This window comes from Netta rufina (assembly GCF_964035555.1).
Source record: "Netta rufina genome assembly, chromosome: 2".
NCBI lineage: Eukaryota > Metazoa > Chordata > Aves > Anseriformes > Anatidae > Netta > Netta rufina.
Window position 1 is genome coordinate 145,835,125 of NC_140124.1, and position 24,305 is coordinate 145,859,429.

Genomic DNA, 24,305 nt, shown 5'->3' on the forward strand with positions numbered 1-24,305 from the left:
TTCAAATAGCGTTGTCTTGTACTGTAAAAACTAAAATAAAATATTTGTTTTGGCATCTCTGTAAGTGGAATTTTTGTCATGTGTTTAGAACTCATTCTACACTGCTAACTGCACGTAGGAAATGTTCCTGTCTCTTTTCAAGACATTTTTAGCACATGTGTAAGATATTAACTGTAAATTTATGGATTGGGTTTCCTGGTCAGTGGATTTACACTACAGTAAGAATCTAATAATTTTTAAGTCCTTCTGCACATCAGATTGTTTTTGTCTGTGAGATTATCATTTCATTTTTAATTATAAGATTGTCACTATAATTTGATGTTAAAGTTTTGAGTTGCTAACCATGTGGTTTATTCCCTCAAAGGAGCAAACAACTGGACACCTTATTGATAATTCTCAACAAATCTATTTGTTGAGCATCTGTGCTCAAGATCAGTTTGTTTCTAAGAATTCTTTACTCTGTTGGTCATTGCTGTCAGTATATCACCCTTGATGTTAATAGCCTTAGTCAGCTAATTTATGTAGTGGACCCTGAAGAGACTGATGATGGAAGTTGAGATGCAGCTTACCTCACTAATCAGCCTTGGTTTCTTTTTCTGTGTTCAGGGACATGTTTTTCCTGCCTAAACGGTTTGTCATGCACGAGACCTTTTCCACTAACATGCTTTGTTTTGACTTTTCTGCTTCCATCCTTATTCTGTAGTCAGTCTTGCAGGTGGTTTGCTATTTTTAGAGTTCAAACACAGGTTCTTGCTTGGTGTACCTGCATAACATCATTCATTTTCCCTCCATACACTACCTTACTGTTACAGTCACTCCTCTGGGTGGTGGCTATTCTATTTGAGGTTATGGAAACCTTTCCTTACACTCTTTCATGGTATACCTTCCACTTCCCTGCCTTCCAGTCATTTTCCCTAACTGAACATGGAACATTTTCTTAGACTTCTCAATTTATTAGGAATTTGTTTCCCTGAAAGCCTTCTTGTTGGCTTATATTGCAATTTGTGTCTGAACTCTACACCCATTTCCTCTGATTTCTTCATTGGTAAGCTAAACCCTGAAGCATCTCCGGTGATTCTCATCAGATCTTTTCTGTTAATTTCTTATTGTTCCTTTATTTTTGTTTGCTTCTTTTTCATACATTTAGAAGAGAGGCACTTGACTCAGTCTTTATATGGTGCTAGTTAACATAGAGATTGTGAATTTGAATCTCTATATTTTACCTTTGCTCTAGTGAGTGCATCCTACTTAGGTTTAATACAGCATATTTAATCGACTTTCAGTTTTACTCTTTGTGTTGTCTACACCTAAAGGTCATGAATTCTATACCATGTATAGAATTATTCATCTTGATAATGAAAATGAACTACTGGTTTGGTTGCATTATATGATGGTTAACTTATTCTTTCTGAAGAATCATATTTTTAGATTTTTTTTGTGGGTCTCCCAAAAGTAATTTTGAATAACCTAAAAAAAAAATCAAAGTAGATAATGGCCAAAGTGTTCTATTACCAGATTTGGGACAAATATATTCAGGGATTTTGTTTATTTTTCACTTTGCCCTTGGAAGAAAGCTTTAGGTATTAAGCTTACTGGGAGGAAGAAGTTTTAAATTTATTTAGTTGCAATTTTATTGTTGAATTAAAGATTATGTTTTCATTTTAATGATTTACAGGAAGCCTGTTTACATGCAAAACTCCAGCTATTGCAGATATTGTGATTCTAGTAGATGGTTCCTGGAGTATCGGCCGATTCAATTTCAGACTTGTTCGACTGTTCCTGGAAAATCTGGTTTCTGCTTTCAATGTGGGATCTGAGAAAACAAGAGTAGGTAAGGTATCATGGTTTTTCTTAGTACTTCCACAGCAATGTAAAAAACATTATGGTTTCAAGATCATTAACAGCTTAATGCTGCTTGTTTGTGCAAGATTTGTCCTAATTTTTCTCACTAATAGCAAACAACTAGAACTCCCACTTGTATCAATAGGAGTTATACTGCTAGAATATTTCCAACATTAATGAAGGTATTCTTCACAGTTTACTGTAGTACTCTGCTTAAGCAAACTCTAATGTGATGTCAGTGGAAAAAAAAAAAAAAAAGTGGAAAAAGCCATACTGACTTCAATCAGCATTAGATCAATTCCTTACAGTTTAATTTTGAAAGGAAGAACATGCCAGTGGATGACTTCTGGTGGTTTTAACTGGCTCAAATGTTACATTTCTGTTCTGCTACTTACATTTTAGTCTGTTCTAAAACATATTAAATAAAAATGTTCTTTTTCAAAAAAACATTTTTTTTCTGGAATCTTACTAACCTCTGAAAACGTTGCGTGATCCTTCTCAGTTACTTAGTTTAGCACTTGAAAGGAAGGCTTTGAAAATAAATGGAGGAGCTGCCACTAAGAACAACGTAATGCAGGTTTTTTGGCATCAAGCAGGACAGTTTTCCTGTTACAGTAGGAAGCTGTTAGTAACCAAGTATGTAAAGTACAGACACTCAGAAAAAAAATTCTTTGTTGTCTAATGGAGTACTTTATTTTCTGGTATATTAGGTCTTGCCCAGTACAGTGGTGATCCTCGCATTGAATGGCATTTGAATGCCTACGGCACAAAAGATGCGGTGTTGGATGCGGTCCGCAATCTACCATATAAAGGAGGGAATACGTTAACAGGTACAGTATAGCACAGTATATGTTTAAATTTTAGCCTTCTGTTAAAAAACACATCTTGCTGCACAAACTAAGAAGTTTTCTATCTTCTTGTGAAGGCTAAAAGGCATGTTTATTTTGCAGCTTGCTAATGGCTTTGTCTGATGTCTGTGAAGTCTTTCTGAAGTGTTTGTCTCATTGGCTTCACTGGGAATCTTTCTAGTCAGGACAGTCTAAACATAAAGCAAAGTGTACGTGGACTCTGTGTGCTTGAAGTAAAATCTTTAACCTGTTAGGAAAACATGCAAAATCCATTCGTATTGTTCTTGCACAAAGCTTTATTCTGGGGAAGGAAAGAATGCTGTTCTAATATCTGACAACTGGCAATAGTAACTGTTCAAATGATCACCTGGGGCTTTTAGATTTCCATTGACCTTTTGGTAGTTAGAGCATTAAAACCCAAGAAGATACTCAGTGATAGATAAATGGAGGATGCCCGTCACCCTGGGAAAAATACAGCCTCAGTGCAACTCCACTATCATCAAAGTAGTTATTAGTAACACTGGCTGTCTTGCCAGGAGAATGACATATTCAAATACCCAAGCATGCCCTTAAGTAAATTTTTGCCTTTTTTATTTGGTAGGGAAGAAAAGGGGAGAAAGGATCTGAAAGATTATCCTTCTCTTCTTCAACAGCCCTTATTTTGGTAGAAGTGATTGCAGTGGGACAAAGGACAGAGAGACTCTCGTATGATTGGAGGAATGCAAAAAGAAAAAATGACAAATTCATTGGAAGGTCAATTTAGGCTTCCATTGCCCATTTAAAATACATTGATTGATCAAAAGGCTGCTAAAAATGAAATGTCACCACGGCTGTTTAGTTTGCTTGTTGGAATATATTCTTTATTAAATAAGCTCTCTTTCCATAATCATTCTTTATTAAAAGGTTTCTCAGGGTTTTTAAATTGAGTGGAAATATAAACACTGTGATATCCAAAAAAATAATGGATGTTTTTCCCTTTTAAAATGTTTCCATTTTTAGGTCTTGCATTAACTTACATTTTGGAAAACAGCTTTAAGCCTGAAGCAGGTGCGAGGCCTGGTGTATCTAAAATTGGCATATTGATCACTGATGGGAAGTCCCAGGATGATGTTATCCCTCCTGCTAAAAACCTACGAGATGCTGGCATTGAGCTGTTCGCTATTGGTGGGTATTCTGCCATATCCACATACAGTGTCCCATTAAACTCTGGTATATTTGTATCTGTTACCCGGTGCATTAATTGTTATTTTTTTTTTATCTGCATGCCGTAAGTATAATCATTATTTTAAACCTTTAATATGTTTACCAATACATGAAACTATAACATGAATTTAGCATGATACATGCATGCTACATTATCAAGAGACAGCTGAAAAAATAGTGTACACTGGCAGAAATTTACTTCTTGAAGTAATATCTTAATGACAGAGCTGTATTTATAGTTGGTCATTAAAGAAATTGGAAAAAAAAATCACTTTTTATGAGTGCCTGTGCATGCGAGCATTTCTGTTGTTATTGTTGCAAATATTTTATTTTATTTTTTCTAATGAAAGGTGTGAAGAATGCAGACATAAATGAACTCAAAGAGATTGCCTCTGAACCTGACAGCACACATGTCTACAACGTTGCCGACTTCAACTTCATGCACACTATTGTTGAAGGTCTTACTAGAACAGTGTGCTCACGAGTAGAGGAACAGGAAAAGGAAATCAAAGGTGAATAAGAAATGAAATCTAACATAATTTAGTATGAATTTATAGCTCAAAATCCTATTCTGAATACCTGCAGTTCCAAGCTGGCTTCTGGCATTTATGTCAAGCTGTATATTATTTTACTTACAAGAAGGTATATTGTTAGGAAGTTATGCTTTGTTCTTGCTTTGATAGCTTTGAACTTTTGCTCTTTGTCTTTGATAGTGGTAAATATTATGATTTTTTGTAATACAAATATATATATACACACATATATATATTTACACATGTTCATTCTGCTATATCTATTTCCAAGTAGTGGGTAAGGGGAAAAAAATCATAACACACAGATTTGGGGATGAATTACTTTAACAGCTGCACATGGAATTGTTATGTCTGTGCTGTGCTTTCCATCTCCTAACTCACTGTTTTTATTGTCTCATAAGTTTTCAAAATTTTCAACTTTTAAGATTGCTTTGTCCCTTCCTGATGATATATATTTTTTCCTCTTTATTCTTTAACACATTTCTAAAATATATTTCAGAGCATAAGAAAAGTTGGTGGTGGAGAACACTGTTCTTATATATAAAAAAGTCTTCTCTGACTACAATAATTTTTTGTTTTTCTGAACTAAAGAAATATCTATGATAAAATACTGCAATTTGTCAGAGAAAGAGTCATACCAGAGGAAATTCTTTCTGAATGGCTTCACTGAAGTTTGTTCATATTGCTTCGTTTGTGATTCTGTAATATCACAGAAATGCTGAGTGACTTTTCAATATGCTTGTAATATATACCAGTAAGGAAAGTTGTCTTTCACACATATTCCTACCTGTGCAGTGAAAAATGTGTATTAGTCAGGTTTCACTGCATTTTTCACTCTTTAATTTACCTGAAAACTGGAATAAATACAAAATATTAACAGTGTCTTGCGGGGAGAATAAAAACTAAATGGGGAAATTGAGAGGGAAAGGATGGAAAAAACATACAGAGATGAGGCATCTTTGTGGAAGGGAATGATTGCCAGAGAAGATGGCTATTTAGTACATCTCTTCAATCTGCTGACAGGCAGCATATCAGTTTCCAACTTGCAAAGGTGCAAAGGAACACAAGAGATTAAAACTTGCATGTTTTTCATGACTGGCAAGAAGACAACCTTAAAAAAAAAAAAAAAAAAAAAAGGAAGAGAATGGGCTTGAAAGAGTGATGGGAGGAAGGGAAGGAAGGTTTAGTTTTGTATTTTTGTCTCTTTGATATAAGGTTTATGCAAGACCAGGGAGGCTTAGTCCCAGTGAAAACTCTATGTGCAGTATTCATTCATATTGTTAGTTCTTTGTTTCCACTGAGAATTAATAATATGAACGGGCAGTAGATTTTCTGATTGGCATTAGATTTGCTGATGAGGAGAGATCTTTGGAGCTTCAACAAATACAAGAGAACAAAAAAATATATATTTTGCAGAGAGGAATAAAAAAAAAAATAAACTATGTTGTTTCTAACCTAGGAACAATTGTTGCTTCGCTTGGGGCTCCTACGGATTTGGTCACATCTGAGGTAACAGCCAGAGGATTCCGTGTTAGCTGGACCCATGCACCAGGCAAAGTGGAAAAATACAGAGTTGTGTACTATCCCACTCGAGGAGGGCAACCAGAAGAGGTAATATGAGTAAAAGCTTCCCAGAAATTTATAATACAGCAGGAAGAACTAACCAGACAGAAAATCCCTGGTCTTACTTAAATCTACCACAAAATAGCCTGTGTGAACATGAAGCACACTGTAAAAAAGAGATATGGACGCATAAGATGCAGTGGAATGTTAGGTAGTGGCCAGGCTGCTTATCTGTCGTGCAATTTAAAGTAAATGTGCTATAAACATGGGAGTACTTTTGGGGAATGGTGTGAGTTGTACCTTCAGTTAAGTGCCTGCATTTTTGCTTACACATATGGTTACTTGAAACAAATCTATCAACTTCCCCTGTGCCGTTCTGTTTACAAGAACAGAAGAGGTAGGAACTGATGGTAAAACAAATTTTTGGTTCTAAGAAGAGAGATACATAAAAGGAAGAAAATATGGATGTATATTTTGGGATGTCTACAACTGATCGCTTAAAATGTCAAGGTATTTATTTGCATAGGACTTACAGGCATTTTGGAGATGTGCAAAAAATGCAGTAGAACAAGCTTTTGGCTTTGGCTGGTGAATGGAAAGTGAATGGAAATGCAAAAGAGCAAAAGGATTTTATTAAAGATATATTTTATTTCTTTTTGCACTAGAAACATTGCATTTAGCATGGATATGCAGTAATGTCAATTTGTAGTACAGTGTTTACATATATAGTCCCAAAGGAATACTTATGAGGGTGTAGTAATAATATTAAAAAGTGACCAATACACAGAGTTAAACTGCATTGCAAGCACTTTATTTGAATGGTTCCTGTATTCTGAATAGCTACTTATATATCAGCTAAACATTTGAATTATGTACATACTTGCTTTTTTTTTTTTTTTTTCCAGTTGCCTTACTGTTACATAAAGGTAGCAGAAGCAAATCCAAATGTGCTATAATTGAAATCTAGCACACTGATTCTTAGATTCTAGTTTAAAAACCACTTGAAAGAGAGATTTAATGATTAGATATCAATATTGTTAGTTTGCCATATGCATATTTAGCTGAACTTTCTTCTAAACAGGTTGTGGTGGATGGAACTGTGTCAACAACAGTTCTGAAAAACCTGATGTCTTTAACTGAATACCAGATAGCTGTATTTGCTATATACTCAAATGCTGCTAGCGAGGGCCTTCGTGGAACTGAAACTACACGTGAGTATCCTAACCATGTTTCTTAGGAAATTTATTTTCTGCATTTAATCACACTGTTTAAACATCAGCTTCTTTTAATGCATTTGTCTTAAATTATTCCTGTTTGAATTAATTCTGGGCCAAATTCCTAAGCCCAAATGCTCTGCAGATTTTTAAATGCCGAGATAAGTTTTATTTATCTCTGGGCTGAACTTTGAAGTCAGTTGTATTGAATGCTAAATTAGAACACTCCTCAGTTTTGGCTGGAGAGCCAAGCTTTATAAATAAGGTTTGTGGTTGAAGATGATCTAATAAGTAGAGTATTAGGTGGGACCAGAAATTACCTGCATGTGATTCCCACCAGTGCCAAGTATTTCAAAGTAACTTCTGTAAGTTGCTTTTTCAATGATTCAGTTGATTTTCTACCTGTCAGATGATGACGTGGGATATTTTTAGAATGAATGCATTTGCAGTTTGGGGTTCTGTAAGGAAAACCATGTTAGTACCTCAAACTAAGTGCTGTTATAGATCATAGGAATAGAAACTATATATTTGTATACAAAATACAGTTATTTTCTGTAGTAAACATTACACATATTAGGAAGGGAAATAAAGAATAAGGCTGATGTTAAAATTAGGAGCCAGAAAGTCAATATGAAATATATCAATAGCTGACATCTGTTGGCAGAAAAACAGCAGGGCTCAAGCAATCTAAAAGATTTGTAGAGTGCATTGACCTTCTGACTCAGATGATTGAGGAGCCAACAGAAGGTGTTCTGTTGAAGCTGATATTTGCAAACTAGGAAGAACTGATCAGGGATATTAAAGTCACAGGCAGCCTTGGCTGCAGTGACTGTGAAATGGTGGAGTTCAGGATTCTAAGAAGAGTTGGGAGAGCAAAAAGCAGGGTCACTGCTCTGGATTTCAGGAGTGCAGTGTTCAACTTCTTCAGAGATCTGCTGGGAAGAATCCAAATATTATGGCCCTGGTGAGAAGAGGGGTCTAGAAAAGCTGCTTGATACTCAAGGATCACCTCCTCCAAGCTCAAGAACAGTCCATCCTGACAAGTAGGAAATCAAACAAAGGTGGCAGGATACCTGCATGGGTAAGCAAGGAACTCCTAACTGAACTCTGACATAAAAAGGAAGTGGTAGAAGCAGGGGCAGGTGACCCAGGAAAAGTACAGAGTTGCTGTCTGATCTTGTAGGATAGGTTTAGGAAAGCCAAGGCCAATTTGGATCTTAATCTGACAAAGGATGTGAAGAGCAACAGCAAAGGACTCTGCAGGTGCATGAACAACAAAAGAAACACTGAGGAAAACATCATCTAACTCCTGAAGGGGACAGGGAACCTGGTGACAAACGACATGGTAAAAGCAAAGGCATTTGATACCTTCTCTGATGCAGTCTTTATCAGTAAAAATGGCCTTCATGAGTCCCAGGCTCTTGAGATCAGTGAGAAAGTCTGGAGCAAAGAATACCTACCCTCACCAGAGGAGGACCAGGATTAGGTAGCACTTAAGCAAACTAGACACAAGACCTGATGGGTTGCACCCGTAAGTGCTAAGGGAGCTGGTTTATGTCATTGTGAAGACTCTTTTGATTATCTTTGAAAGGTCATGGTGACTGGGAGAGGTTCCTGAAGACTGGAAGAAAGTGAATGTTATTTCTTTGTGAAGGGGATCCATGGAACTACAGGCTGGTCATCCTCATCTCAATGCCTGAGAAAATAATGGAGTAACTAATTCTTGAAACCCTGTTCAAATGCATGAAGGACAGGAAGGTAGTAGTCAGCATGGAATTATGAAAGGAGATTCAATTTTGACCTCAGAAAGTTCAAGAAAGGAAGTGCAAAGTCCTGCCCCTGGGGAAGCATAAACCCAGCCACTGGTACATGCTAGTGGCCAGCTGCCTGGAAAACAGCTCAGCAGTGAAGGACCTGAGGACCTTGGTAAACAACAATGTGAACATGAACCAGCAACACACCCTCACAGCAAAGAAGGTCAGCCACCTCTGAAGCTACAGTAGGCAAAGCATTGCCAGCCAGGTGATCCTTTCCCTCAGCTCAACACTGGTGAGGCCACATGTGAAATGCTACATCCACTGCTGGACTCCCCAGTACATGAGAGACATGGATTTACTGGAGTCCAGTGAAGTACCACAAAGGTAATTAGTGATTGGAGCATCTTTCATAAGAGGAGAGACAGCTATGGCTGTTCAGCTTGGAGAATAGAAGGCTCCGGTGGATCTTATAAATGTGCTAAAATCCCTGATGGGAAGGAATGAAGAAGAGGAAGCCAGATTCTTTTCAGTAGTGCCCACTGACAAGACAAAAGTAAATGGGCACAAATTAAAAATAAAATAAAATCTAAACAAAAGAAAGCACTTTTTTACTGTCATGGTCAAACACTGGAGTGAGTTGTCCTAAGAGACTGGAGTCTGCATCTGTAGAGATATCTAAAACCCTACTGGACGTGATCCTCATCAACTTGCTGTAGCTGATCCTAACTGAACAGCAAAAATAATACTCGGTGATCTCAAGGTGCCTTCCATCCTCAACAATTCTTTGATTCTCTGTCAAGCTAATCTTTCCAATACGAAAATAAAATAGGATCATATAAAATTATTTGAGCCTGTATTTTTGTCTTAGCCTCCCAAAATGTCATCTCCAGCTGTGTTTTAGCCCATGACACAGTGCTGGGAATGGTTTAATTTATTGAGGCAGAGAGAAGAGAGACGCGTACTGCGCCAACGGGATCATTTCCTATTGCACCTGGTGTTCCTTTGAAGTCACCTAGTCAAGTTCTGACTGAGCCCAGCCCTGATGACTTTGTGAGATCTGCTCAGATCACACCCCAAGGTCATGCAGCACAGAGTACTGATCTGATTGTGTGTTAGAAGTGACAGCCTGACATGTGCAAGTATCAATCACTCCAGATGATAAAATATGGGCAGTTTAAAAGTTTTTGTTTGTTTGTTTGTTTGTTTTACCATCCTAGTGGAGAACTATGGAAAAATGTAGCTTAAATTCTTGCCTTTATGTGAGATACTGACAGATTAAAATTTGCCACCACAATGAAGAAGGGCACATTTGCTTATATAGTCACATTAGCATCCACTGTGATTTGCGATAGGTGATCTTGCTTGTATTTGCATAATCCCACTGACACAGGCCCAGGAGTCAGTTTGGACACTCAAGGTTCTAAACACAACAGCTTGTAGTCAAAATATTTTGCTGTGTGTAATCTACTTATTCAGGGTTTCCTCCATGATGTCCTACATCAAGGCCGTCCTTCCCACACACAGGCTTGGCAATTATTGCTGTAAAAAAGCTACCTCTGGGGACTTGTTCTGTGTAGCAACCTTGCCCATTCTTCAATAGCAAGTGGTTATCTTTGTGCAGATCAGGGAGAAGGGAGGGTGGGATTGAACAGAGCGATTTGCTGCTTAAAGAACTGAAATCCTCCCACCTGAAAAGTTCAAAGCTATTAAGACAAAGAGCTGCAATGCTTTGTAGGGACAAACTTTGCCCTGGCATAACCTGGCATGGTTAGATCATAATTTCCTCGTTTCTGTAATTCTGCAGTCTTTTGTGTATTAACCAGCTCTTCATAGTTGTGTCACACAAACAGCACTTCCATGCCTGGAGATAGCTATTTTCCTTTGTGTTTCCTGCAGTAAAATAAACGGCTTGTAAAATAGCTGGTTATTCATGTGAGACGACTGAAGTGCCTGTCTCTTTTTTCTACTGTAGTTGCCTTGCCAATGGCATCAGATCTGCAGTTGTACGATGTGTCGCACAGCAGCATGAGAGCTAAGTGGAATGGAGTAGCGGGTGCCACAGGTTACATGATCCTGTACGCTCCTCTGACAGAAGGATTGGCTGCAGATGAAAAGGAGGTGATGTACTGAGCTTTCATTTGCAAAACAAGTATTAAAGAAATAATTATTTAAAGAATAAAATAGTAGTTGGCCTTTAACATTCAACTTTATCAACAAATACTTTTTTTTTTTTCCATGACTGTCTTAAGTATTTCATGTTAGACTTTAAGAACAGAGGGCAAGTACCAGTTGATTATTTTTATATGTCATTGTCAAAAAATGCAACAATTTCAGCTGAGTTAAAGTGACTCTTTTGAAATGGTAAGAGGTGATACTGTGTCATCATATAAAGCAAACACTCATAAAAAGCCCAAAACATCTAAATTACTTCCTAAGTGTGATATCACAAGAACTTTAAGTTAAGCTTTTGTACTCCCCAGGACCTTTGAAAGTAAATCAAATTAGGAAATATTCTAATTCTGTTCTAATTCTGTTCAACTTTTACTTTTTTTTTTTTTTAATTTAAAAATAATGCCTTCCATCAAAAGTGTTTTTAATAAATATCTTTAGAAAAAAAAATGGGACTAGGTAAACTGCAGTCTTCTACTGTAAGTAAAATACTAAAAGCAGTAGACTAAAAATAGTTTCTAGCATGGTTCCAGTGAAACTTTTGGGGCAGGATTTAAAAAGTTTTTAAGTTCAAGTTTCTATATGTATAATTCAGATTATGTATAGCATCTCTGTTCAAGCAAGAACATTTAAAAGCATGCTAGGGCATGCACACTTGTGTGTGAAAGAGTGTAGGAAGCTACCAAAAGCTCGCATAGACTTGTGTTCTCTGCTAAATAAGTCTCTCCCTGAAACCTAGCTGAATCTGTAGATCTGAGCTGAACCCTGAAGAAGGACTTTTTTTTTCCAGTAAATAAGTCAGTTCCTGTTGCTGTGGCTCTCATTGAAGAGGTGGAAATGAAAAGTGATACACGCCTGAATTAGCAAGCAGAAAAACTGAGCCTTGCTGTGCATAGAAATGAATTTCTCCTGTAAAAGACTGAAGATGAAAGAAGATGTAGCTGGGAATGGAAAGGGCACAGGAGATGCACCTTCTAGAGAGGTCTCTTATGTCATTGCTAATGTGACTAGTTACCTTCAAAGTTTTCTTACCTGCGAGCTGGCTTTTGGCCTTTTGACAATTTTGTTCTTTTCATAATTGTGCAAAATCCCCAAATCTTGGGACAAGATCAGGCACAATATCAGAAAAATGCTCAGCAAAGTATTTGATCACAAGTTTAATTCCAAGTGTGTAATTAGTATTCTTCCCCATCATGAGCTAATTGAGAAATAATGTGTCTTTTTTATTCTTGGTGTTTCTAGATAAAAATTGGGGAGGCTTCCACAGAACTTGAACTGGATGGACTATTGCCAAATACAGAATATACAGTCACAGTTTATGCCATGTTTGGAGAAGAAGCTAGTGATCCCCTTACAGGACAAGAAACTACACGTGGGTAGCATGTACCTATATTCACTTCAGTATTAACAGAACTTCACAACAGTCTTTGCACATATTAGAAAAGACATCTCCTTTTAAAATCTGATTTGAACTCTTTTCTCTTGTCAGTAGCAATACTATGGGTATCCCTGTTGATTTCAGTGGAACTAGTGGTAGTTTTTTGAACGTGCTGAAGGTGAATGAAGGTCACAATGTAGAACTAAACTGAGACTGCTGTTTAGTCTCCTATAGCCAGCGTACCAGGTGTGTGTGGGGGAAAGTCTGCTCAGCTGGAGAAGTTCGTTCCTCTGGCTCAGTAGGAGTCAGGACAGATGGAAAAGAAGCAAGGGAAGATTTCTGTCCAACCCCCACTGCTTAACATCTGGTAAACGAGGGGTTGGAAAGCGCCTGTGCATTCATGATAGATGATGTGTTTTTAATAAGCAGCAAGAGTTTGGCCAGCTAAATTCTGTCCTTTACTAACTGTACACAGCACTGTATGTCGGCTCTCTAAATAGCCTCAGCAATTTGGAAGACAAAGGAATTGAAAATAAGCAATTGTGCTGCAGGGATATTTCTGGCACTGCATTCAGTGATACCTCTACTGCTTCCAGCAGCGGAGTGAATGCTTCCCCTTGTTTTGTGCTCCTGGCTTGAGTGGGCCAGTGTGAAAGTGGCTTACATTTAATAGGTGAGAAAAGTTCAGGCATGTGAGTGCTAAGAAATAGAAGGGCCAGAGCAATGACCTGTAAAGTGAGTACTGGTAGGAGAAGTTGTACAAGTGCTATTGAACAGTTCAAGACAGACAAGCACAGACAGGCAATTAATGCAACTTGGGAATGTTTGTGGACTTTAAAAGTGTGGAAGATTCTTAACACTTGGAGAATCAAGTCTTTGACTTTTCTCTCTGTGTCATTCTCTCTCCTATTGTGTGTCTCTCATTCCTTTTTTTATTTTTTTTCCCCCTCCTTTTGGTCAATATCTGTTTTTCATTTTTCCTAGTAGTTTATGTAGTTTATGACTGTGCCAGCCTGAATTCACTTCATGTCATATGATCTTGGAGGTTGCACAGCTCTAAACCTTGCTAACACATTGGATGGAAGATCACATGCAAATTCCAGATACATTGGCACAAGCTGAGGAATCATGACCTCAGTGTTTGATTGCAGAAGCTAGTAACATATGTTAGTCAGACCAGCATCATTGCTATTACCAGACCAGAATAATAAAAAGAAAACTAACCCTGCAACCTTCATCTATTTTTAAGGTGACAGTGCAGCCAACTCTGACTAGTCTTTAGCATTGTAATTAGAAAGAGGATTAATTCTAACCTTCCGTATCCAGCTATTCAAATAAGCCTCTTCTAAGAGGCTTTGATTGATCAGGCATTGGGGCAGTCTGGGAGGAGAGAAAGCTCTTGGTGAGCATACCCGTCACACACAGTCAGTGTTCAGTAATGTCTTCCCTGTCTGGATTCAGATTTAATTTTTTTTAATTATTTTTATTTTTCTTTCAATGTGATTATTTCTATCTCTCAACTAAAGAACAGGCTGCCTAGTATTTCTTCCTGTACCATGCATCTGCCTGGAGAGGGATCTGCCTAATTTGCAGTAGCATTACATGTAGCATCAGATAGTCTGTATTTATTAAAAATTATGCTACACACACAGTCATCTTAATCACTCTAGCAAAATCTGTCTTGTACCACGACGTGACATGATCAATGAGCCCATTCTGAGTTAGCATTTGGGGGGGAGGGAGGGGGAGGGGGCAGGATTTACCCAAGTCTCACTGTAAATATCATATAACTTTGGCAGCAAGGCTGCCTGTCTGGTCATGAGCAATGTTGTCAGGAGATTATGTTCCAAAAGGAAAGAGCTGAGACTGAAGCATTTTGTGGTATGGCCAGGTTGGTGAAATGAAGTGAATTCCACGACTGACAGAAAGTAGAAAGGAAAGCCAGCACGTGATACTCCCTTTACTTGACTCAGAGGAATATATCGCATGCCAGAAAGTGTGGCAAAGCCATTTAGTATAATTCCAATCTGTTCTCATCTTCTCTTTCCTCATAGCCAAATTGACTTGACTGTTCCTAATCTGGTTAGGCATTTGCTTGCAGATTCTGAGTCACTATATGACCTGAATAAAGAACCCATATATCGTTTTTATCTTTCTTTCTTTCTTTCTTTCTTTCTTTCTTTCTTTCTTTCTTTCTTTCTTTCTTTCTTTCTTTCTTTCTTTCTTTCTTTCTTTCTTTCTTTCTTTCTTTCTTTCTTTCCTTCTTTCCTTCTTTCCTTCTTTCCTTCTTTCCTTCTTTCCTTCTTTCCTTCTTTCCTTCTTTCTTTCTTTCTTTCTTTCTTTCTTTCTTTCTTTCTTTCTTTCTTTCTTTCTTTCTTTCTTTCTTTCTTTCTTTCTTTCTTTCTTTCTTTCTTTCTTTTCTCCCATATGCTCTTGTGTGAGGGAAACAACTTCTAAAGTGTTGATATTTTTCTGTCCATGTGGATTGGTGAGGAGTGTGTGCATGAAGGCAAGATGGAGAGAGAGAAGTTTCACAACTTGGAGAAAATAAGCAGATGTTGGGGTAACACAGAACCTACTGCTCAGAGTAACAGAGATAGCACAAATTGCTTCCTCTTGGGTGATAGAAAAGTGGAAGCAATCTGCAACTTTTGCATGACCTAACTTTCCTCCAGCTCATGGCAGTCAAGGATTGTATAGTATATAAATATGTCTTTAACTGGGGTTGCTGTTAGGAAGCAGCTTCAGTCAAATGTGGCCTTTACACAGAGAATAATTCCTTTCTGTAAGAAAAGGGAAAGGTTAAGCAGAGATAAAACAGTAAAAATAAAAAATTCAACTTCTGAAATAGTTATACTTTTGGACAAACTTTCCCTTATGTCAGGGACTTTTATATTCAGAAAATGTTTTGCCAAAATATTCCTGTCAGGAAATCTTTTTGATAGAATACTTATGGAAAAAAAAACAAATCAAAAACAAGTATGAGGTACAGATCTAGTTGAATTACATTAATTTACAAATACAAACACTAATTTATAATTTATTATAACTATTGTGTAAGTTAGCTCCTTCTATAATATCTAGTATGAGCAGGAGCATTATTTCTTTTTCAGTATTAGGTGAGACACACTGACCAAGACTGAAAGTTCTGCTTCAGCAAGGAGCTAAACCTTATTACCCGTCTTTAAGTACATGTGTAGCCCCGTTGATGAAGGGTTTTTTAAATATAAATATCAGTCATTTGGGTTTTTAAATGGAAATGCGCTGCTTATTTTCAAGGCATGAAAAGATTCACAGCTAAACCCATGATTGTATCTCTTTCCTTTTCAAGTGCCTCTGAGTCCCCCAGCGAATTTGAGATTTTCAGATGTAGGACACAATAGTGCTAAACTAACATGGGATCCTGCTTCCAAAAATGTGAAAGGCTATCGCATCATGTATGTTAAAACAGATGGAACGGAAACCAATGAGGTAAATCATTAGCTCCTTCTTTCCCTTAACCAATCTCAGACCTCCACAGACTTCTATAATTATCAAATGTAACCTTTGTAAATAAATCTACCTTGCAAGCTACAACAAAAGCTTTGCTGACATACAGAAATCCAAACAAATATAGAAAAAAATCTTTTATAAAATCATGGTAAGTTGGTGTGATTATTAAAATAGTCCAGGTTCCATAAAAAATAAGTTGTCATATGCAACATAAACCTCAAAAAAAATGTTTATATATAATTATATGTGATCATGTGATTTTGTTTTTTTTTTTTTAAGTTTTATTATTATTATTATTATTTATTTTCTGGGGCATATCTGTCCTATTTTACATATTAGATGAAATATTTATATTCCTGAGTTTAGAAGATAGCATTCCTGTGCAATGTGTTACATCTTTTCCTTCTGCCAGGTCCCTTAAGATTTCAGTCAGAAATTGCTTGACCTCTTCCTATTGATTGCGTTTAATATAGATAAGGTGGCTGTCTGTTAGACACTACAAGTATGTCAGCACAGGAGCTTGCCTGTTGCGGGAAGTGACTGTTCCACTGTGTGCTGATGTGGCCTCACCTAGAGTGCTGTGTGCAGTCTTGGGTGCCACAATAGAAGAAGGAAGTAAAACCATTAGAGCATGTTCAAACGTGGGCTATGAAGTTGGTGAAGGGTCTAGAGGGCAATATGTATGAGGAGTGGCTGAAGTCACCTGGATTGTTCAGCCTCGAGCAGAGCAGGCTGAGGGAGAGGCCTCATGGCGGCCTGCGGCTCCCTCACGAGGGGAGCGGAGGGGCAGGCGCTGAGCTCTGCTCTCTGGGGACAGCGACAGGACCCGAGGGAACGGCATGGAGCTGGGACAGGGGAGGGTCAGGCTGGGGGTTAGGGAAAGGTTCTGCACCCAGAGGTGGTCGGGCACTGGGATGGGCTCCCCAGGGCAGTGGTCACAGCACTGCGTCTGCCAGAGTTCAAGAAGCGTTTGGACAATGCTCTCTCTCAGAAATATGGTTTGATTTTGTGGGTGGTCCTGTGTGCAGCCAGAAGCTAGACTGGATGATCCTTGTGGGTCCTTTCCAAGTCAGGATATTCTGTGATTCTGTGAGAATGGTTTTGAACATCTCAGGCTTGTGGTAATATAATTTATAATGTGAGTGAATGTTCAGTAGGTTTTTACCTACCTCTTAACTATTCCTTTGTGTCTGTTCAAAGAGCGGGCGGCATTTTTTCTGTTAGCTTCGCACTGGTAACATTTCCCCTGTGGTGCTGAGCTACCATGACACTGAATAGTTGGACTGACAAACTGTCAGCTTATACAGCTTTGAGTGATCCATTCACTGCAAAGTCGCGTTAACTGCTTCCTCAACAGAGACCATATAAAACTGTCATCTTTTCTCATGACAAAAGTTGTACATGCTGGTTTATGCAAAAATTACCCAAAATACTAAAAGACTGGATTCAATAGCCCAAAATTTCCTTACAGTTCTGTATTCCTGTGTTCCCGAGTTGGGTTTACTATGGCTGAATTCTGCTTTCCTCTAGTTTGTCACAAGCTAGGATATTTAATTAATTTTGTCAGCTTTGGTGCCTTGAAATTATCATTCTTCATAGTTCAACATAATTTATTTGCTAATTATATGACATTCTCTTTCTGTGTCATTATTACCCAGAAAATTTTCAGAATATAAAGCAACTTTGCTTCTTTATTTCTAGTGTTTGTTCAATATCGCCTGCAAATTATGCTTTCTCTAGGTGGAAGTTGATCGTGTTTCAACACATACCTTAACAAGTCTGACATCCCTTACGGAATATACAGTTGCTATTTTCTCCCTGTATGATGAAGGACAATCTGAACCACTTACTGGCAGCTTTACCACAAGTATGTATGTCTTAACTTTTGAAGGCTTTCCAAGAAAGACTTTCTAAACTTTTTTACTTCACTGGAAAGTAAGACCAGTGATAGAAACTGTTTCTGATGGTGGATGCATGGAGGTCCTTCAGTGGAGAGAGGATTACAAGGCCTGTACAGTTAGAGTAGATAAATAGCTCGTACTGTGTGTATGTCCCTCCTCAATCACAAAAACACTTTCCCAAATACGTGTGCAAAGAATCTCATGTGCCTTTTTTATCCACCTTCCATGTTATACTCCTTATAACAAGCTGCAGGTAAAGTGGTGTCTCCTTGCTGTTGCCATCTAAGTTTTAGAGAATAATTGAATTTCACATTTCTTTTGCATAATATTTTGCAGAAAAAGTTCCACCTCCCCAGCATTTGGAAGTTGATGAAGCATCAACAGATAGTTTTAGGGTCAGCTGGAAACCCACATCCTCAGATATTGCGTTTTACAGATTGGCATGGATTCCTTTGGATGGGGGAGAGTCTGAAGAGGTGAGTTGCCTTGATTCTCTGAGGGTGTGAAATAGAGGAGGGAATTCTATTCTGAGGTCACCTTTGCTTCAACTTTTGCCAATCAATTATGGCCAGTTGACTATGAGAAAGATCTGCCCTGCTGCAAAGCTCTCTAAACCTTAATCAAACCAATATTCTGGTTTCTTTTTGAAGAGGAAGTGAAAACAGAAGACATATTTTGTGAAAAATCAGTCTAGTCTGTAATGTGCCAACTGCATAGAACTAGCTTTGCTGTTTGATGCTACTTTGGTTTTCAAATGTTCATATTCTTCATTTTGCTTTGAAGATGGTAACTGAGCCAGAGCTGTGATATCCTCACATAAGGCTCCACATTTGTCTAATAATCTGGCCTCATTAAAATTGCCCATGAATCCTTAGTTATGAAATGTTTGAAAGTTAAAAGTTTACATATAGTTAATTTATTAGACTGTCCCCCTTTTTTCCCTCATAATGGCTCTTTCTCTTTTTCTTCCCCACGCTCTATTTTTTTTCTCTAATCCCTTGTGCATCTTCTCCATAATGCCATTTTCATCAGTTCGAATTTTCAAATTATTTTTGCTGCCATTGGGCTTTTTCTGTTTTATCCAATTTTTCCAAGTATTTCTCAACAGACACTTTATCTTCCTTTCCCAAATCTTTCTTGTTCATAGTCTCTCATTTCCTCTCCTCCATTATTTATTCACTCACAGTTTTTGCTTCTTTTGTATTCCTCAGTCTTTTATACTTTCTCATACATCTTGCTCAGTTGGTATCAGCATTGCAAAGAGAGGACATGTCTGCAAACTGTTGATCGGGGTAGAAAACATGATGGGGAAAGATGACCTTTCCTACCTCTGCCTAGATTTCTTGCATTGTTTTTTTCATGCATTAAGGCAGAAAGCAGTCTTTTCAGATTAGGTTATATGGCATTTTCTGTAAATTTAGTTGATTCTTTCACCTGACAAGAGGTAGTCCTTCAAACTGTTGGAAGAAATTACAGGAATGAGCAAGGAAAAGAAGGAACTGACAGGTGAGTGAGTGGGCACAGGTCATCCCCTAGCATTCTCCTGCAGTAGGTGAACTGCTTCATTTCTCTTTTAAGTTCCAGTGAGTAGCTGTCACTGAACCCCTTTAAGCAATATGATTTTTATTTTTGTGAGATGGTATCCGCAGTGTCCTTAGAGCGTGAGAATTAGTGATCAAGAAATATTTGAACTTCTAAGGTTCTTCTTGTTTGTTGCCTTCATTAAGAACTGCTGGAGGCCCTAATATTTTCTGTATGTTGAAATATTAAAAATACCCAAGCTGCTTTCTTGTTCTCCTTGCATGACCTCTCTAATGGGGTCAGGCCTAGGATGGCACAATACCTCCAGGCTGTTGCCTCTTTAAGCTTCTTTCCCAGCTAAGTGATCAGTCATGCAGAGAAACAACATGCCCTCCCTCTCTTTCTCCCAAGACCCAACTTGCCAATTAGCTGAGTGGGGTCACAGAGTGGTGTTGAGAATTACACACCTCTCAGCTCACTTCACTCACACTACTAACGTGCGAGGAGAGTTCAGGGAGGTGTTAATACGAAAAAGCCAGAATAAATTTAAGAGTGTGCTTTTATTTGTAGGCAGAAGTAGGAAATGCGTGCTGTTATACTCCTGTGTTTGTTGCTATTTTTGCTTCTTTTATTTCTCCTCTCCACTTGAAAGTTCAGGGCTTTTTGTTGTTTTTGTGTGTGTGTTGTTCTTTGTGGGCCAAATTAGCAGGGGGTGGTGGGTGGTAGAAGTTATGCTTCAGAAAGTTTGCCAAATTTACATGTAGGATGGTAACTATAGAAATTTCATGATGGCACACATGACTAGAGACTCCGGAGAATTGGAAAGGAAGATATTAATTGTACCTGCTTAGAGTAAAGCTAGATTCTCTCAAGCTCATTTCTGAATTTTTCCCAAAAAAGTCTGTGCCAGAGTACACAGTGTGGGCTGCCTATTTCATTATTCGATAATTGTAGAGTACATGGGCCCAACTAATTTTTCTCCTTTTGTTTTCTTTATCTTAATTCAAAAAGTCTGTGGTTATTTGATGGGTCCCTCTTCCCCACGGTATTCTTTTTTTTTTTCTTTTTTTTTTTCTTTTTTTTTCTTTTTTTTTTTTCTTTTTTTTTTCTTTTTTTTTTTCCTGGACCGTGCCTATCTGTCAACTCAGGAAATCTGTGGCCATGAAAAGAATAAAGTGTGGTTCACTATTAATAGCTGTTGTAGTAGACTTTATGCTGCAAATGTATATTATTTGATTTCCATTTTAAGTCTTATTTGTATTCCAGTTATACAGTGGCCACCTTTAAAAACTTGCCAGCGTTACTTCAAAGACAGATTATTTTATGATAATATTGATCTGCATAAACTAATAACTATTCCCCAGACCAGTCTGTCCATTTCACTGAAATTACTGCTCGGGCTCCTGCCCATCTTTTGACCCCTTCCAAAAAAATCAATGAAACACAAAAAAAAGTCCAAAGTAATACCTTCTGCTTACAGTTAACATTGTAAAAGTTAATTTACAATGTTGTGAATCTTCTGCTATTGTCGTAGATAGAAAGAAGAAAAATAAAGAAAATTACTGTTTAAAATACCATGACATATAGCCAACTTCTCAGTGAGACATCTTCTACCACCCCCAGGGTCTGCTGCAAATGGTTTTTTTGTTACAGCATACAATCTATTTGATTTCTTTGTCTGTGGACACCCTTTTTTGGATCCGGCTTTGTTAGCAGGATAAATTATGCTTTCCAGTTTTTTGCCACCCATATCCTGCCCAGATCAGCATTTCATGCGTACAGTCATCAAATCTGCCAGTGACAATGATTGTATGAGTGCTCCCTGACCATGTTCAATCACAATGAAACAGACCTAGCAAAAATGGCAAAGAACCTCTGTTTGAACTCTCAGAGGTAAACATGTTTGTTCTTATGAGTGGTTACCCCAGATGAGCTGATGTGGCAGAAGGTGTGTAGTAACTTATGGTAACTAGGGCTTGGTGGAGTTAGTAGTAACCTTTTACATTTATTGCAATTGTTTGTAGAGTGCGTTTATCTGTATACCTCACGTTGCATTCAAAAGTGTGTGATCATAACTCAGATTATAAATACAGTATAGAAACAGTGTTATTGGATGGTAGAAATATGAATGGAAGTTCATCTACATTGTTACATAGCCTTCACTGATGTTTTGAATTGTAGTGATTTTTAAAGGTAATGCTTATGTTCAGCTTTAGGAATTTATTAATTCTGGGTGAAAGTATAAGATTGCACATGAGAATAATCAAACCTGCCATGAAATAAAAAATATTTTTTTAATTTTCTTAACAGTGTTTTTATTTCCACATACCTAATAAATGATTTGCGCATATCTGAATGTAGATTTCTTTTATTTTAAAGGAAAATCTAATTTCTTTCCTTGACTGCAGTCACTTCATATAGATTAATCAAATGTAGAACTGATTGTCTTTATTCTTGCTTTGTTATTTAGGTTGTCTTAAATGGAGATGCAGACAGTTATGTTATTGAAGGTTTGTTGCCCAACACGGAATATGAAGTTTCTTTGCTGGCAGTTTTTGATGATGAAAGTGAGAGCGAAGTTGTTGCTGTTCTTGGAGCTACATGTAAGGCAAAGTCTTGATTACAATTTTTAGAGATGTTTAAGTGGTTTAAATTTAAAGTATAAATCTAATATTTAAAATATAGTCCGTCTTTGGATAGCTCTAATACTGAAGAATGTGGTGGTTTAGCAGCAGGGCTTTGCTGACTGTGTTTTGTGCTATTCTTATTTAATATTATGTTGTAGATGGCATTGAATCAAAATGATGGTTTGGCTCCCTCTCTGAGCAGTGGTATTAATAACCAATTGATCTGGAAAGACATTCTTCATTTCATTATTTAGTCTCAGAATAGTGTTCCCCATTAGAAGATATATTAGACTGTGGGCAGGAGGATGGCAATAAGTGTTTTAAAGTAATTATTTTACAGGAATTTCATTGAAGATGTTTGCAATTTACAGTATGTCTTTTTCTTTCTTATTTGTGTAATTTATACTCACTCACAGGAGTTGTGTTCACTTTTGGCTAAAATATTGGTCCAGAAAGTTTACACACGTAGCCTGTGAAATTAATATAACAAAGATAAAACTTGTAAATCATATACAGTGTAATTTATAGTCATAACTGAAACAGTGGCAAGCAGTTTCAGTTAGATTGCTCAGTAATATTATTGTGACACACTGAATGACATGGGCGTATAGATGCATCATTTGTATTTGATAAATCTGTTATGTGATTTTTGTCTCTCTCATTCTCTGTCAAGTAACTCATGCTTCCCATGCCCATCTCTAAAACTAAAACTTGAATCTAAAAGTGTATTAATTTTTCAAGTCTATTTCTGGAGTACTGTACTATTTGTGGAAATTAGCATTAATCAAGCTCATGCATAAATGTTTTCAACTTAATAAAAAAAGAAGAATGTCTTTTCTCTTTACATTAAGCACTGTCAGACATGAAAGATAACTTGCCCTTGGCTGCTGACATTATTTTTCTCTAAAAAATTAAATTTTTGGAGTTTACTGGAAGCATATCTTTTTGTGTGTGTATGTAAAAGAATGCTTTTTGTAAGATTATGTGAAAGCACCAATTCAAAATTATTTTTTTTTTTAGTTTCTGGCATACAAAGGGAGCTTTAATGGGGAAAGAAGTTTGTTTTTCTTATCTAGTCTATTAAAGTACCAGTAAATTGCTGTTGAAGTGCAGGTTAGGATACTTGTTGGCATGATGTAAACTCATATGGATCATTTCTGTTTTCCTTTTCAATGAGGAAGAAACGTTTCTTCAAAATTTCATGTGCACATTCGCTTTTGGTGGATAGTTAACATCTATATTTAAGGTGTAAATTCAAAAATACATGTATATTTGATTCTTATAAATCACAAGCTTAATTTTCAATATTCTCTTAAGACGAGAACTTACTGTCCATCCAAGTGATGCTGGCGTAGTGCTGAGTGTACTGTCAGTTTTTCCTTGGACACTAGTGTAGCATCCTCACAAAGTCCTTGTTTCAGTTAATATGACAACCTTAACAAATGGTCTAAGTGGAAGTCATGGAAGTCATGGAAGCTCAGCCAGAAATGTAGACTATGTATATTCTTATTTAATGGTACAGTTTATAATTATGCCTTATCTGCAGATCTATGTGCTAATCCTGCAAATATATGTGCCTAAAGTAAGTTAAATGAATAGTTCCCTTGTAATCTCTGAAAGGCCTGAAGTGTGTGGGATGCTCGTAGGTGTGAGCACATAGTTTTCGTTGTCATGGTTAGAAATCCAAGATAAATACTGTGACTTCCATATCTTGTTGAATTGTTTGTGAGCTGAATACTGTTTTTCAGTTGCAGGGACTACCACGATACCTACCACTGTGACTACTCCCAGTACCACGACTCCTAAGCCCACCATAGCAGGTAAATGGAATAAATATCAACGGTTCAAATGCTGAAGGCAAAGAGCTGAGGCTTCCTGCAGCCTAGCACACCCAGATATAGGGGCAGAGAGCTGTGATAATACTGAGGGGCTGGTAACCCCAGTTCCTTGTGGTTTGTGTGGTTGGCACACTGCTATGGAAGATCTTGTTGAGGTATAGACCCCAGGTGAGGAAAATCACCATGGAAAGGTGCACGCTGTTGCTTTCCTCCACCACCCTGCTGTGTGTAGCCAGCTTCCAGCATCTGCCACATGTGGGTGAGGAGCCAACATGGTGTAGGGACTCTGAATGCTTCCAGAAATATTACATTGCAATGCTGAGACCGAGACTAATTTGGAAAATCCAGTTCTCTTTTCACTGTTCCCTCATAAATATGAGCATGAATGCTCTTTAGAATTTTGCTTAGCTTTGAAGATT

The 24,305-nt window shown here is 37.5% G+C and overlaps 1 protein-coding gene across 2 annotated transcripts in view; it reads left to right on the forward strand.

Moving 5' to 3' along the window:
- COL14A1 (collagen type XIV alpha 1 chain) overlaps positions 1-24,305 on the forward strand; it is a gene marked incomplete at its 5' end in the record, with an annotated part of 120,167 nt that overhangs the window by 32,314 nt on the left and 63,548 nt on the right. For both annotated transcript variants that reach the window (XM_084281298.1, XM_084281299.1), the window contains 13 exons: positions 1,676-1,831; positions 2,553-2,672; positions 3,690-3,854; positions 4,244-4,405; positions 5,886-6,037; positions 7,071-7,200; positions 10,933-11,078; positions 12,372-12,501; positions 15,839-15,978; positions 17,740-17,866; positions 18,237-18,376; positions 21,892-22,024; positions 23,797-23,868. In XM_084281298.1, coding sequence (XP_084137424.1) covers positions 1,676-1,831; positions 2,553-2,672; positions 3,690-3,854; positions 4,244-4,405; positions 5,886-6,037; positions 7,071-7,200; positions 10,933-11,078; positions 12,372-12,501; positions 15,839-15,978; positions 17,740-17,866; positions 18,237-18,376; positions 21,892-22,024; positions 23,797-23,868 — 1,773 coding nt within the window. The remainder of the gene's footprint in view (positions 1-1,675; positions 1,832-2,552; positions 2,673-3,689; positions 3,855-4,243; positions 4,406-5,885; positions 6,038-7,070; positions 7,201-10,932; positions 11,079-12,371; positions 12,502-15,838; positions 15,979-17,739; positions 17,867-18,236; positions 18,377-21,891; positions 22,025-23,796; positions 23,869-24,305) is intronic.